This window comes from Thunnus albacares, chromosome 21 (genome assembly GCF_914725855.1).
Source record: "Thunnus albacares chromosome 21, fThuAlb1.1, whole genome shotgun sequence".
NCBI classification, from domain to species: domain Eukaryota; kingdom Metazoa; phylum Chordata; class Actinopteri; order Scombriformes; family Scombridae; genus Thunnus; species Thunnus albacares.
In genome coordinates this window covers 13,780,391-13,793,624 of record NC_058126.1, presented here as the reverse complement: position 1 = coordinate 13,793,624, position 13,234 = coordinate 13,780,391, and the positions used below count along the sequence as shown (strand labels likewise).

General features: G+C 40.7%; 2 protein-coding genes across 2 annotated transcripts; one reads left to right on the top strand and one right to left on the bottom strand.

Moving 5' to 3' along the window:
- The first annotated feature begins 4,219 nt into the window (after positions 1–4,219).
- Positions 4,220–5,831, top strand: crhb (corticotropin releasing hormone b). The gene is made up of 2 exons (XM_044340223.1): positions 4,220–4,393; positions 4,919–5,831. Exon 2 carries the CDS (start codon positions 4,939–4,941, stop codon positions 5,455–5,457), a length of 519 nt encoding a protein of 172 aa, XP_044196158.1. The 5' UTR covers positions 4,220–4,393; positions 4,919–4,938; the 3' UTR covers positions 5,458–5,831.
- Positions 5,832–7,077: 1,246 nt separating this feature from the next.
- Positions 7,078–11,890, bottom strand: trim55b (tripartite motif containing 55b). Its single transcript, XM_044340222.1, has 8 exons — positions 11,482–11,890; positions 10,715–10,884; positions 9,840–10,017; positions 9,550–9,645; positions 8,602–8,835; positions 8,457–8,479; positions 7,988–8,112; positions 7,078–7,897 (listed from the first exon to the last, which is right to left on the bottom strand). Exons 1-8 carry the CDS (start codon positions 11,608–11,610, stop codon positions 7,731–7,733), a joined length of 1,122 nt encoding a protein of 373 aa, XP_044196157.1. The 5' UTR covers positions 11,611–11,890; the 3' UTR covers positions 7,078–7,730.
- Between the last annotated feature and the right edge of the window lie 1,344 nt (positions 11,891–13,234).

Sequence of the window (13,234 nt, the reverse complement as noted above, 5' to 3'; positions counted from 1 at the left end):
AGCTAGACACGTTTTCCATTATCCAGCAGTGGTTGATCCACCAGATAAGAGCTAACGCAACAAAAAGAAGTCCGATTGTATGGAAGTCTATGAGAAAATGACCCTACATCTCACTTGATTTATTACCTCAGTAAACACTTTCCTTATGAGTTTATGGCCTCAATCGCTGGTTACAAGTCTTCTTCAATACAGCATGATGTTCATTTTGTAAATTATTTTCCCATTTAATTTAAATTTGACAATAAAGCAGCATATGCTTTAGGGTGTGGCTACATTGTAAATGACAAGTCGCTACTGTTGTGGATATTTTGAGCGATAATCAGCACCTCAGTGGAGAAAAGCAAACACGAGCCTTTGATGTCTTAAAGCTGAAAATGTTTATCGAAGCACTTGATCAAGGAGAACTGAAATAGCGAACATCGAAGTCATCTGCAACTTGGATGCTGTCTCTTTCCGTTCTGCCCCCTGAAGGTCTGACTCTTAGTCTTTTGCCTAAGCAGATCAGCCTACAATATGAAAAATTAGTCTAATTGGTTCACTAGTTTCTAAACAAGGAACTGTGTTTTACCCATGTCAGTTCAGGTCATGTTGCATGGAACTTCAGGTCACTGTCAGCACATTCTGGTTACACATTTCACTTATCTGTGTTGTCTAGGAAGGCCCTCTCTGACCTTGGTGACCATGGCAATGCTGATTTACCCTTTATCAGAGAGGTTTCTGCTTTCCCCCAAACATCACAGACAGCTGGAGTCTCAAGGAGAGGAGAGAATGCCTCCTTCTTGCTTAAGAATTACAGTGTGACCCTAAGGCCCAGGCTTGACCCAATGCAACCCAATTTGTCACCCCTAAAGACGGAAAATTCCATAACAGCTACCACCGCAACAACATTGGTTAGGTAACATAAACATTGTGTAACCCCAGATTCACAAAGTATGGCCGTATCCGTAACTATTACAGTGTGTTTTCAATTCATGAAAGTTAATTGTAACATTTTGGTTGCTTAAAAAAGCCTTGTTCAGCGTTTGGTTGTGATAAAAGACCCTCTAATGACTCAGGTGTTCATTTAGTTCATTTTGTTTTAATGGTTTCCAGCCTTTTTTTTGCTAGCGAAAATTAGCATTAGCATTAGTAATATCACAATTAATCATAGACTGTAAATGCACCATGCTAACCGAGCTAGCAATTAGCGCCATGGTCAGCCCCATCCTCACGTCCAAATATGGTTACATCTGGCTCCAAAAATCAAAGATGCAAACGGTCAAATCAAAGATGGCGACAGTCCAATCGCTAAACTCGGGGCTTCAAAATGGCAGTCCACAAACCAACGGGTGATGTCACAGTGACAACATTCATATTTTTTACAGTCTATAAGTTCATGACAGATACTTTGGTTCTATTCTCTACTATTCAATGTTAAAATGAGATTAAAAGGACGTTTAATCTCCCAGTTGTTAATTCTGAAGAGATTAAGTATTGGCTTGTTGCATATATTATGTTCCCTCCAGTGTGAGAAGATTGGTCTCCACTATGTGAACAAGCATTAGGGAAGCCTCTGATTTAACGCCTTCAGAGCTACACATGCTAGATTCATATGGACAGAACGACCCTTGAGGGTTCAGCTGCATTATGGACAGATTTGCTAACACGTTCTCATGCAGGCTCCGTACACACTCTTCCGTTGCATGCAAACCTATAGGAGAAGCCCAGGAAAGCCAGCTGTCTCATGTTTAATTTTTAAGAGGTCATAATTCAAAGAGCTTGTTATACTCAAGATTGTTGTATTCTATCATGTCCAAATGCCTTGCTTATGAAATTCTGAAACTTGCATCTAGACACATTCAAAATAGCTCTTTTTTCTAAAAGCAGCAGAAGTACACCAGAGGGGATACTGGCCAGCAGCTTTCATCCTGCATAATTAATGAGTCTGTTTAGCCGTTTAGTCTGTCATGAGCGAACATTACTGTACATTTATATCATGTGGGCTGGTTACATGAATGCTTTATACAATTTGTTGTCAATTGTAAAACAAGAAATGCCATTTCTGTGAACTTTTCCCACATCTTTTTTTCTTGAGATGAAAGGCCAAGCTCTCACTTGTGTTTTTATAACAGGTAATATCACTGTGCTATAAACCAAAAGGACACCTGAGCTACAGTACAGAGTGGTGGTCTAAGTGGGGAGTTCTGGGCTCTGCAGTCCCAGCAAACCGCACCAGAACACCCACTATTACTCTTTTAAAAAGCCAGAGTGACCTTGTTTATTAAAACGAGATTGTCAAAGTCGAGCAGAACACCGGAAGTATTAGTAGAAAAACAAAGCTCAATACACTGGGGGAAAGCTGTCCAATTATTTAGGAAGGGGCAGTTTGATGAGGAGTACTTGTCCCTCCTCATAGCAGATCACTATTAGAAAGGCAAATGATCAATTAAAAGAATGTGTTGCCATGGAGAATTTGTTTGTGTGAAAGTGGTATTGTGAAATCCTTTAGCGGGGGGGTTGGGGGGGGGGGTGGGGGTCTACTGTCGAGATTCAACTTTACTCATCTTGATTATTTTTGTGTTTCCCACTTGCAGAAAGAGGCTGGGGTCAAAGGTCATATTAAGTGGCAACATCCCAATTTCCCTGCAGGAATCATTAAGGTTTTATCTAATCTAATCATCTGAGAGACTTGCTCTAATTGAGGAAACAAAAGGGATAATAATTTAAGCCTGAGTCTTTTCCGGCGTGGCGTCACAGGAGAGGATTTCTCTCCCAGTGATCCGTACAGGGACAGTGATTTGAAAATGAGGTGACATGAGTTGACCACGAGCAGTCACTCTCTCATCTGGCGGTGTTTTCTATTTGTGTCAGCCAACATGTGTTTCTTATGATGGGACCTGACACCTCCCCCGGAGCAGCATGGAGCGCAGAGAGCGACAAAGTGGAAAGACACTATAGGAGAAAGAATTTCACACGGCCTGCAAATTACGCTCTGATATACTAAATTGTCTAAAGCGAATAATATGTGAATTTTGGAAGATGGCAGATATTCTGAAGAAAAACTGTACTCCATAACTACATTTACTATATCAAATGTTCTCCTCTCATTTCTCTCTCAAATTGGCTGATGTTTTACTTTAGTGTGCAGTGTGTGCTTAGTCACTTTGACCTCTGCATATACTGTATGTCTGAAACTTAGTTTTTCCCCAGGCTGTATGTCTGGGGGAAATGGATTTGCTGTTAGGGATTAATGGGTAGGGTTTCATAACATTGTGGAAGGTGACTTAACAAATATGTGGAGTTTATGCTTATGTGGAAAAGTTTCACCATTAATATTTAACAGGATGTGATTCCACACACATTATTAGTCATTACTTATTTAATTGTGTTGCACTTTAGTTGAAGTAAGTGTGAAACAAGTAGAGAAACAGACAAGTGACAGTTCTACTTTCTATCATTAAGCTGTTTAGGATTCTAATGGCTCGATACTTGATGAAGGTCTCGATCTTGAGAGCGTGGTTTTGGCGGAGGGCCCTTCCGAGGTGAAGTGGCCAAGGCACCCAGTGGCAGAGGTGGTGATGTACGTGTACGTGCAGCAGCAGTAATGAATCACTGGGAGACAATGCCCGTCTCTCAGCCTGAGCCGTTTGCAGATGCACATTCGCTGAATACAACACAGGTCAGCTATGGCATCATTAGTGTGGTTCAACAGTCGGTTCTGCACATTGCACCAAAATGTACCTGTTGTACCTGCAACTATGTCATTGCATTTCCAATATGTTTAGTCTCTTTATTATTAATCTTTGTTGCATTATGACTCTGTAACTGTTGCAACAAAAAGAGCAGTTAGTGGAGTGTGTTATTTAATAAGGAATATTTTTGTCATGCAGACTCAAGCACATTTAAATCTGGAAACATACAAATTCTGAAAATAAGTGGTGAGTAAGAAGTAGAGTGAGGGAAAAAAAGCACAATTTGAACCCTATCTGGACTCACTACTTAGTTTTTCCAACAGTTCACTTTTGGGTATTTTCCTTTCAGAATCCAAGAATCCCTGCAATCATTTTGAATGAACTCAGTCAAGTGAAAATGCAAGCAGGTGTGGCACCTATAGGCCTATTCTGAAAGCGCCGAGGTAGAGGCGCATGCACGCGCGCGCACACTCACATATGACTCATCTCATCTAAACTAAAGCACTTTGTCAGAGGCGTCCATTCACGTTACACCCCGTGCAAGAACGCGCAGACTCAATCTCATTTTAGAGCGCGACACTTATAGTGAGCTTGGCTATATAAGTCCATTCAGCATCTACTCCTTAAGTAACTATATACTTCAAACAAGTGAAGGAGGGCGGCATCTCGCCAACTACCTGGCAACCTACACGGCTGTACTGGACCTCCTCTAAAGATTGAAGGTATGAAGGCTCTTCACTTATTTTATACACATTGTGAGTTTGTCTGCATGCTTTTTTTTGGCATGTTGCATTTTCTCATTTTCTCGGAAACTGGTCTTGCGCTTTGGCTTCACAAACGTTTTAACAAATTTAGCTGTTTACAGATCATCAAATGCATTTTTGCTGTTAGTAATTTCTCTATATTTTAAAGCTTGATTTCGTTTTTATCGTAAGGAAAAGAGGTATGCAGGCAATGATGCTTAAACTTCCAGTTTATCCATCACCAATCCAAAAATCAGTCTTTACGCGCATATATTCCACAATACCGACCAATTTCTCAAAACCCTTTGTATAATTACTACAGATAAGTGTAAATCACAAAATCACTTGCAACAATAAATTAACTCTAGCAATTTTGTTCATAGTTACCAACCTCTTACGTTGATGCCATGCCTGATTTATGTGCGTAAATTGCTCATTACGCAGCTCATTTTACACTACAGTTAGGGTGAAAAATAAACATATGGCATTTCTTTTTTTCTTCAGATTCCTGTTGATATCCTGACATGAAGCTCAATTTACTTGGTACCACCGTGATTCTGCTAGTTGCCTTCTTACCGCGCTACGAATGTCGGGCTATTGAGAGCCCTGGCGGTGCCCTGCGCGTCCCAGCTCCCCAAACCCAAAACTCCCAGCAGCAGCAGCAGCAGCAGCAGCAGTCTGGTCCCATCCTAGAGCGGGTTGGAGAGGAGTATTTCATCCGACTAGGCAACGGGGACTCTAACTCTTTCCCATCATCGTCAATGTATCCCGGCGGATCACCTGCCATCTACAACAGAGCGTTGCAACTCCAGCTGACGCGGCGCCTTTTACAAGGGAAAGTTGGGAACATCAGGGCGCTCATAAGCGGCTTCGGAGACCGCGGGGACGACTCGATGGAGAGGGGAAGGAGGTCCGAGGACCCGCCGATATCCCTGGATCTGACCTTCCACCTGCTCCGGGAGATGATGGAGATGTCCAGGGCGGAACAGCTGGCCCAGCAAGCGCAAAATAACAGAAGAATGATGGAGCTCTTCGGGAAATGAAGACCTCTTTCCTGTCCGCCAAAGATCCCCCTTCCTTCTCTTTTCTTTTTTTGCATTTTTACCATCAGCACAAAACATGCTCTGTACAATATAGTGCTGCTTTATCACTCTATTATTTATAGCTTTAACCTCAAACTATGGAGCGTAAACGGGCTTGACTTAAAATGATCCGATTGTACCTTGCCATTTTAATGTTGGTGTCAAATCTGTAGAATTACACTGTTCTTCATATTTGAAATTAAATTATTTTGGTTGAGCCAGGAAATACTGCATCGAGAAATTGGCATTTTGTTTTAGATTATGAATCACTGTATTTATGATATTTATGTTTGTTAATAAACTTATGTGCAACCAGTCATTTTCTGTTGTGCAAGAGAACGTCTTATATCTATATTTTTTAATAAAAAATTAAAAGCAATGCTTACATTTCTCTGTGGAAATCCTTACATGTGGGTTAAAAATAAATCCCCTAAAAACTAATTAGTTACTAACTCTTCCCAGTTACTCTAATTACTACTTTTGACTAACATAATTTTATTTGTAACCTCACAATGGGGAAACTGAATATGATTTCTGGTTAAAAACAAAGCAAACAGTTGGTAGGAGAGAGCAGAAATGGCCACTGCATCTTCAGAGTCTTGCCTGCACAGATATTGATTTATAGAGAAAAGATTTTCTACCTGAATACATATGGTGTAACCGTTGCTCTGGAGCAAAGTTAACACCATGCTTCCTCTTTTATGACTGCCAAAAAACCCCAAACAAAACAGCTTTATCTACAAAAATGTACTAAATATCATTCTAAGGATGCTGTAAGAACGCCTGCAGTTATGCAGGTGAGAAACATTCATACAGCATCGTTTCATCTAAAGCTTTAATCCTAAAGAAGCAATTCACATTATAACAACAAGAGGCAACCACAGACTGCTCAAAGATGCACCACTGATAGCTAATGAGTGTGAAACACACTTAGTATGTGTGCATGTGTGTGTGTGCACTTGCATGCTGTGCTGATCCTTGACCCACAGTGTCAGGGTAAACCAAACAAGAGCTGTGGGTGTGAGTCATCCTATTCTATTTGGCCCACTTAGCAACTTGAGGCTTAGTGCTGCATTGAGCCCATTTGTAAAGGATCCAACTCACTGAAAGATGGTGTGCAATAATCACATGGGGCTCAGTGGTGGACTACTTTAATACACAACAAGGTGAGACCATTTCAGGGCAGCAGATAGATGACCTGAGGTTCACTGCAGTCTGATATGTACAGTAGGTTGTAGGCAGGAATAGAAACAGTACAGGAGGATCTTATAACTGCCTGCACCGGCTTTAAAAAGGGCACTAATGCCTTTTCTAGCTGGATTTCATTTGACAGGAGAAGATGAGAGAGAAAGAGTGTGAGAAAGAGATAAAGAGAAATAAGTATTTTTTCTTTCTCATGCACACACACACACACACACACACACACACACACACACACACATACACATACAAACAGGGAAGGGTGTTACACAAAATCTGTTTCATTGGTGATTCAGTCCAGGCAGAAACCAGAAGCACAGCGACACATGTGGTCGTAAGATGAAACTGAAGGCTGCTTGTTCATCTAGTAACAACCAAGACTTTTTTTTTTTACAATTCAGTTTTAATGACACATAAAATATGGCAAAATGTGGTGTTTTGCTCATTATAGGAAAATATAACTGTGTTACACAACAAAGAATATGACACATAATACAGGGTGTTGTATGAGATACTTAAATGTCACAGTGCCGTTTTTTCCCCCCTCTGCTTCCCTACTCATAAAGTTATATCAGCCATAAAAAAAAGTATACGACATGGAGGAAAACCTGTGGCCCTCTTGTGCTGTTCTCTAATGATGTGGTTTAAACAGTGAGTCGCAAAAGGTCAGCTACATAAAAAATGTATGAATTCAGGAAAAAACAAGACACTCACATCCTGTCTCTCTTTCAGTATGTCTAAAAAATAATACAAGGAAGAGGCAAAACATGTATTTAGTGAAAAAAAAAAGTAGTCAGTGTGCTGTGATGCACACTGACAAAATCACAATAAAAGAGAGAGCAGTGAATTGAAACTTCTGCATCTTCTTTTAGAGCTACCTCAGCAACTCAGACTTTCCCTTCAGCACAGATATAAATCTGTCTCACGGTGCCCCATTCTTGGAGAAAAAGTATCACAACTGACCTGAAATCAACATCCAGGAGCAAAACTTATCATGCTCCTGGTTTAGGTGTTGTCTTTGCTGGCAGCTAGGTCTAGGCGGCGCTTTTGGCTGCACTGGGGGACGAGTTCAACTGCTGGGGTGCAGAAGGTTGAACGGAGGTGGCTGTAACAGCACCTCCTCCTGATACAGTCTGGGCCCCCTCTCCTTCCTCGGCGCCTGCCTCTCCATCCTCATCCTCTTCGTCCTCATCCTCCTCATCTGTAGAAAGAAGTAGAGGGGGGGAAAAAAAGTCAGTTAACTTAGCTGTAAACAGTACATTTCTGTCATCCTCAATCTCTGTCCAATCACCTTGCAGGAAGTCGATGCTGCGCAGGGCCGTGCCCTCTTTCTTGAAGTCGACGGTGTAATGATCCATGTTCTCGTACCCACGCTCAACTTTATCCAAATGTGCCGTACTAGATGCCTCTGCAATCCTGAGTGCAAAAGGTGCAATTAGGAATTTATAGGAATAAATCCACCCTCAGATAGTCTATTTAACACTGTTTAAATTGATCTGTGATGTTTAGCACATACCACACCAAGACTAAAGATAGCAATTTGATACATTTCGCAGAATTACTTTCAACAGCCCCAAGAGAAGAGGTGTGACCTTGCTGCATTAGGCGGTGGGTTTAGTGTAGATGTAAATTTTGTATGAGGATATTTTGTATGAGGATATAAAAAAGACAACAGCAAACTAAAGGGCACTAAAAAGATAAGAGACATCCCTAAAAGTGTTTTTGATGTACACAACTTTGCTATAAACACATGTACTCACTTTTTGAGGACATCCTTTGTGTTCTAAAAGAGACAAGAGAAAGAAAGACATTAAATATAATCAGCTAACGCATAAAACACTGATGATGGGAAGCATTTTACATTAAGTTTACACCAAAATCTTGAACCCCAGTTGGTATTCTTACCACTAGGAATACAGCCATCTCTTGCTCTTCCATGGTCTGTATCCCCATCTCCACGATCTTACAGCTCTCTTCCAAATGGTCTCCGTACTTCCTGGTCAGGCCCCGGATATAATTCACCTTCTCTTCCTGCTCGGCCGTCACCTTCTGACTCATCTCCCTCTTCTTCTCTTCCAAGATGGAGTACAGGTGGTCAAACTTCTCGCACACCAGAGTCTTCTGCCTCCGACCATTCTCCTATAACACAGAAGTAAGAGACAGAAAGTCAGAAAATTCGTATGTATTGTGAAAATATAACAACATGAATCATTCATCACTGCCTTGTGGGTGAGATATGTATATGCAACTTTGGGGTAAAACAGAGTTTAGAATATTCAAAACTATAAAAAGATCAAAACAAAGAAAATGAGGTAATCGTTACTTTCATGTAAATATGATCAACTACAAATGTTCTGGTGGGTTAGCCTGTCTTCCGCCCATGCGGTAGTGCCATATGTGCAGGGAGGACAGTGAAGCTCATTCTGCATGCCCGTCCTGAGTGACGACACATGGGGGACTGGAGCCATTCCAGCTTCCTCTCTACTACGTCCAACTGTGGCACGTGAACCATAGGAAAGCTGTCTGTTCTCCACCCGTTAATTACACTGCTCGTTTTTAATGTCAGTGGGCCAGAGGCAGAAATAGAGTGCCCTGCTAAGTGCACGTCAGAGCGACACAGAAGAAAATGGGAAAACATAAGACAGACTGAGGCACCAAAATATTTATTTTCCCTCTCTCTACTTCTCTGTCTACATCTCACAGACAGATAAAAGCAGAGAGAGCGGAAATGACAAGGACACATTACATCTGTTTGTACGTCGGCGCAGGTGAGTGCAGGTGCATTAGTGTGTGCACAGAGCGAGGCTTGCTGCGTGAGTGAGCAGCCAGGCGCTGCAGCAGTTGGACACTGACCTCTATGGCACGACAGGCTTCCTCTAGCTGACTAATGATGCCTTGCATCCTGTCGTTGTTACCAACCATCATGGCAATCCCGTCACTCAGCTCCGTCTGGGGGGGAAAGGACACGGCAGAGTAAATACCTGAGATTGAGTGTGATTCAAATCTGGGATTTTGATGCATGTGCTGTACATGTACTTAATGTAAATGATGAGATCATGATTTTCACACATTTCACAAGTTAAATATGAACACATCTTCTTATCTATTTATTTATTATTGTTGTTTTTTCTGCATTATCTCACCTTCTTTGTCTGGTAGATGCTTGTGATAGGCGCCACCTCACAGTCTTTGTGAGCTCCAAATACCTTACACATGGAGCATGTGGGCACACTGTGGGTCACGCAGTAAATGTTGATCTTTTCGTCCTCGTGAACATCACACATGGGCGTTTCTTCCTTGCTCTCCGGCGTTGGCTTGCTGCTGTAGAGGTTTAAAGAGAGCAGTGGAGCCTTCCGGTCAGGCAGTACATTCCAGCGCATATTGATGTGACGTGTGATGTCAATTTGATAATGTCAACATCTCAGTAGTTTATTGATGGTCCATCAGTCTTATATTACCATGCACATGGACTGCAAGCACTTTAATCAGTGTGTCACCATCACACGGTGAGGTATACAGGTGTAGGAGATTAGCAATATGCTTGATTTGTATTCATTTTTATCTTTTATATTATCAGTTACTAGTCCACAAAATATTTCATTTAGTTATCTGAAATAAAGCCACAAAATACCAATCTATTGTGAATATGGAGAGTATATTCTATTCTATCGTGTATGAAGTTAAGCATCCTGAGTGTAGGAGTTGAAGTGTTTTGGATCTTATGTCATACGAGCCTTTAAGCCATACAGTCAACTAAGTTAATCATCTGTGTAGATAGATGACTACGACCAGAATGTCCTGTCATCCACTCCAGCTCTCTGACTCAGAAGCCACTGGCACTCAGGCCACACCACAGCAGTAACTGCCAACACACCACGAGGTTAAACACAGCTTCGACTGATAAACAAAGCCTGTCTCTGAAATGTCTGTAATGTGTAAGTGGTGACCGTTTAGTTAGATTTTGTCTTATATCAACAGAGACTAAACGGAGCACATCTGTGTGTCTTATCTGTCTCACCTGCTGGACTCCTGTTTGAACATGTCAATAATATTCTCAACCAGCAGGTTCCTTTGCAGCCCGTAAACCCCATGCCTGTCCAGAACCACCTCATGTCTGCAGGACGGGCATCGGAAGCGGCCGCCGGACGTCAACGAGCCGGCCCTCGTTGGGAGGTATGGATTTGAAGCCTGTAAACAGTCACCATTCAAACCTTGAGTTTAGGAGTTTAATGGATAGATTCATCTCACTTGCAGAGATTAATTTAACTGTTTCACTCAACAGTTACGAAATGTTAATCCAGTGGATTAACAGTCCATAATATAAAAGTGTTACCTCATCAAAAACATTCAAAACATTGAAATGCTCCGCTATGACTCCCAATTTGTGTTTTAACACAAACACTAAACAACAACTAAATCCTAAATTCCCAAGGTCTGCATGTTATCTGACAGTAATAGTTCATTATATTAATAATGTTAGTAAACAAAGCCTTACATTTTCATTAATGATCATTTGTGGCACACAAAGACATGATTTTCTGTCTAAAATGCTTCAATTAATTAAAAAAAATATTATGTACCTGTAATTTATGTCATCCAAACAGTTACTGGTTAGGCCTTGAACAGATCAAAATGTAGGGCAAGTTCATAAAAACATCCATTGTTCAGATGACATAAACTGTTAGCTTGAGGTGCTAATGTAAAACAACAGTGTTCCTCAAGTTTAAAAAATACTTTTCCCTTTACACTACAAATAAATCTGTGGTGTTTTGTTGGGTTTCTTACCGTGAAAACATCATTGGCACATTTTCTACAGAGGTTGTGCTGGCAGGGTAGGATAACCACCGGCTTTGTAAACATTTCCAGACATATAGGACAAGTGAGCTGTTTCTCCAAGTTCTCCATGCTATTCATTTTGCGAGGAAAAGCTTTAAGCTAAACAAAAACACTACCAAAACCTCATTAGACAAGACCACTAAAGCTGGTAAAGTAGGGTAAAGTATCCGTTTCTGAGAGCGATGTACAGCGGGCCTGCTGCTCTTGTCCTAGCGGGTGTGGGCTCCTATCTTGCTGGTGTCAGTTCTGTTTTTAGAAGCTATTGCTGTCACGTCAAAGGGTGCCATTTTTACCTTGCCCATATTTGAAACTGAGCAGGGCAATAGTGAACAGCTGCCTACAGCCTCTACATCTTCCTCTACACTGACTGCTATCAAGGGTGACTGTGCAGTGTGTGTTTAAGTGGGAAAGGGGGGCAGATGGGTGGGGGGGGGGGGTTGATGATATTGCATTTAAGTAAAAGTCAATATCATCAAACTTACAGTATGTTCCTTACAATTCAATTCATATTTTGCCTACAGTCACTGAAACCTTTATTCTATTTGTAAAAATGCAAAAAGGGGAGATTTCACTGCTTTTTTTCACATCTAGATCACATTGGACCAGGTCCAGATCTAAAGCCACTATACTTAGACTAGTCAAATCTGGACTAGATTATCCCAGAGAGGCTAAAGATTCTTTAAAACACAGTTTCAGTTTTATGAAACCTTTATTCTGTTTGTAAAAATGCAAAAAAGGGGGAGATTTCACTGATATTTCTCCATCCAGACCATATTAGACTAGGTTCAGATCACAAACCACTATACTCAGACTTCTCATTTCTGGACTAGATTACCATGGAGACTCCAGAGACTCATTAAAACATAGTTTCCACTTTGTGAAACCTTTATTCTAGTTGTTAAAATGCAAAAAAGGGAGATTTCACTGTTTTTTTTTCACGTCTAAACCACATTAGACCAGGTCCAGATCAAAAACCACTATACTTAGACTGGTCAAATCTGGACTAGATTAACAAGGAGACTCTACAGACTCATTAAAACATAGTTTTATATTTGTGAAACCTTTATTCTATTTGTGAAAACTGAAAAACTTTTTTTTTTTGTATTTTCACAAATAGAATAAAGATTCCACGAATCTGAATCTGTGATTTAAAGAATCTTTAACCTGTCTGGAATAATTTAGTCCAGATTTGACCAGTCTAAGTATAGTGGTTTTTGATCTGGACCTGGTCCAATGTGATCTAGATGTGAACAAAACTGTGAAACCTCACTTTTTTGCATTTTCACAACTAGAATAAATGTTTCAAGTTCAATAAAAAAAATTCTCCGGTAAAAATGAATAAAATTCAGGATTATGATACCCTGTGATGTCCCTTGACGTATTGGAGTTCTGGTTTCTTGAGACTTTTGAGTAACTAAGGGTAAAATTTTAAAATGATCCAAATTTAGGATCATTTTAAAAGCGATTTAAGACAATTTCATGTTATGAAAATGGTGAAATTGCTTCAGACCATTTCTATGATTCATTCTCATTTCATCTATGTTCCCCCTATTTCTTACGTTTTTCAGCACATGAATTAGCTTGAAAGTGACTGAACAACGCCATCTACAGGCGTTATGCCACTTTTAAGGTGGACTGGAAAATTCCAGCAAGAATCTGTGTATGAATTTTCTCAGACTGGAGCGAAACTGCTGTTCGCTCG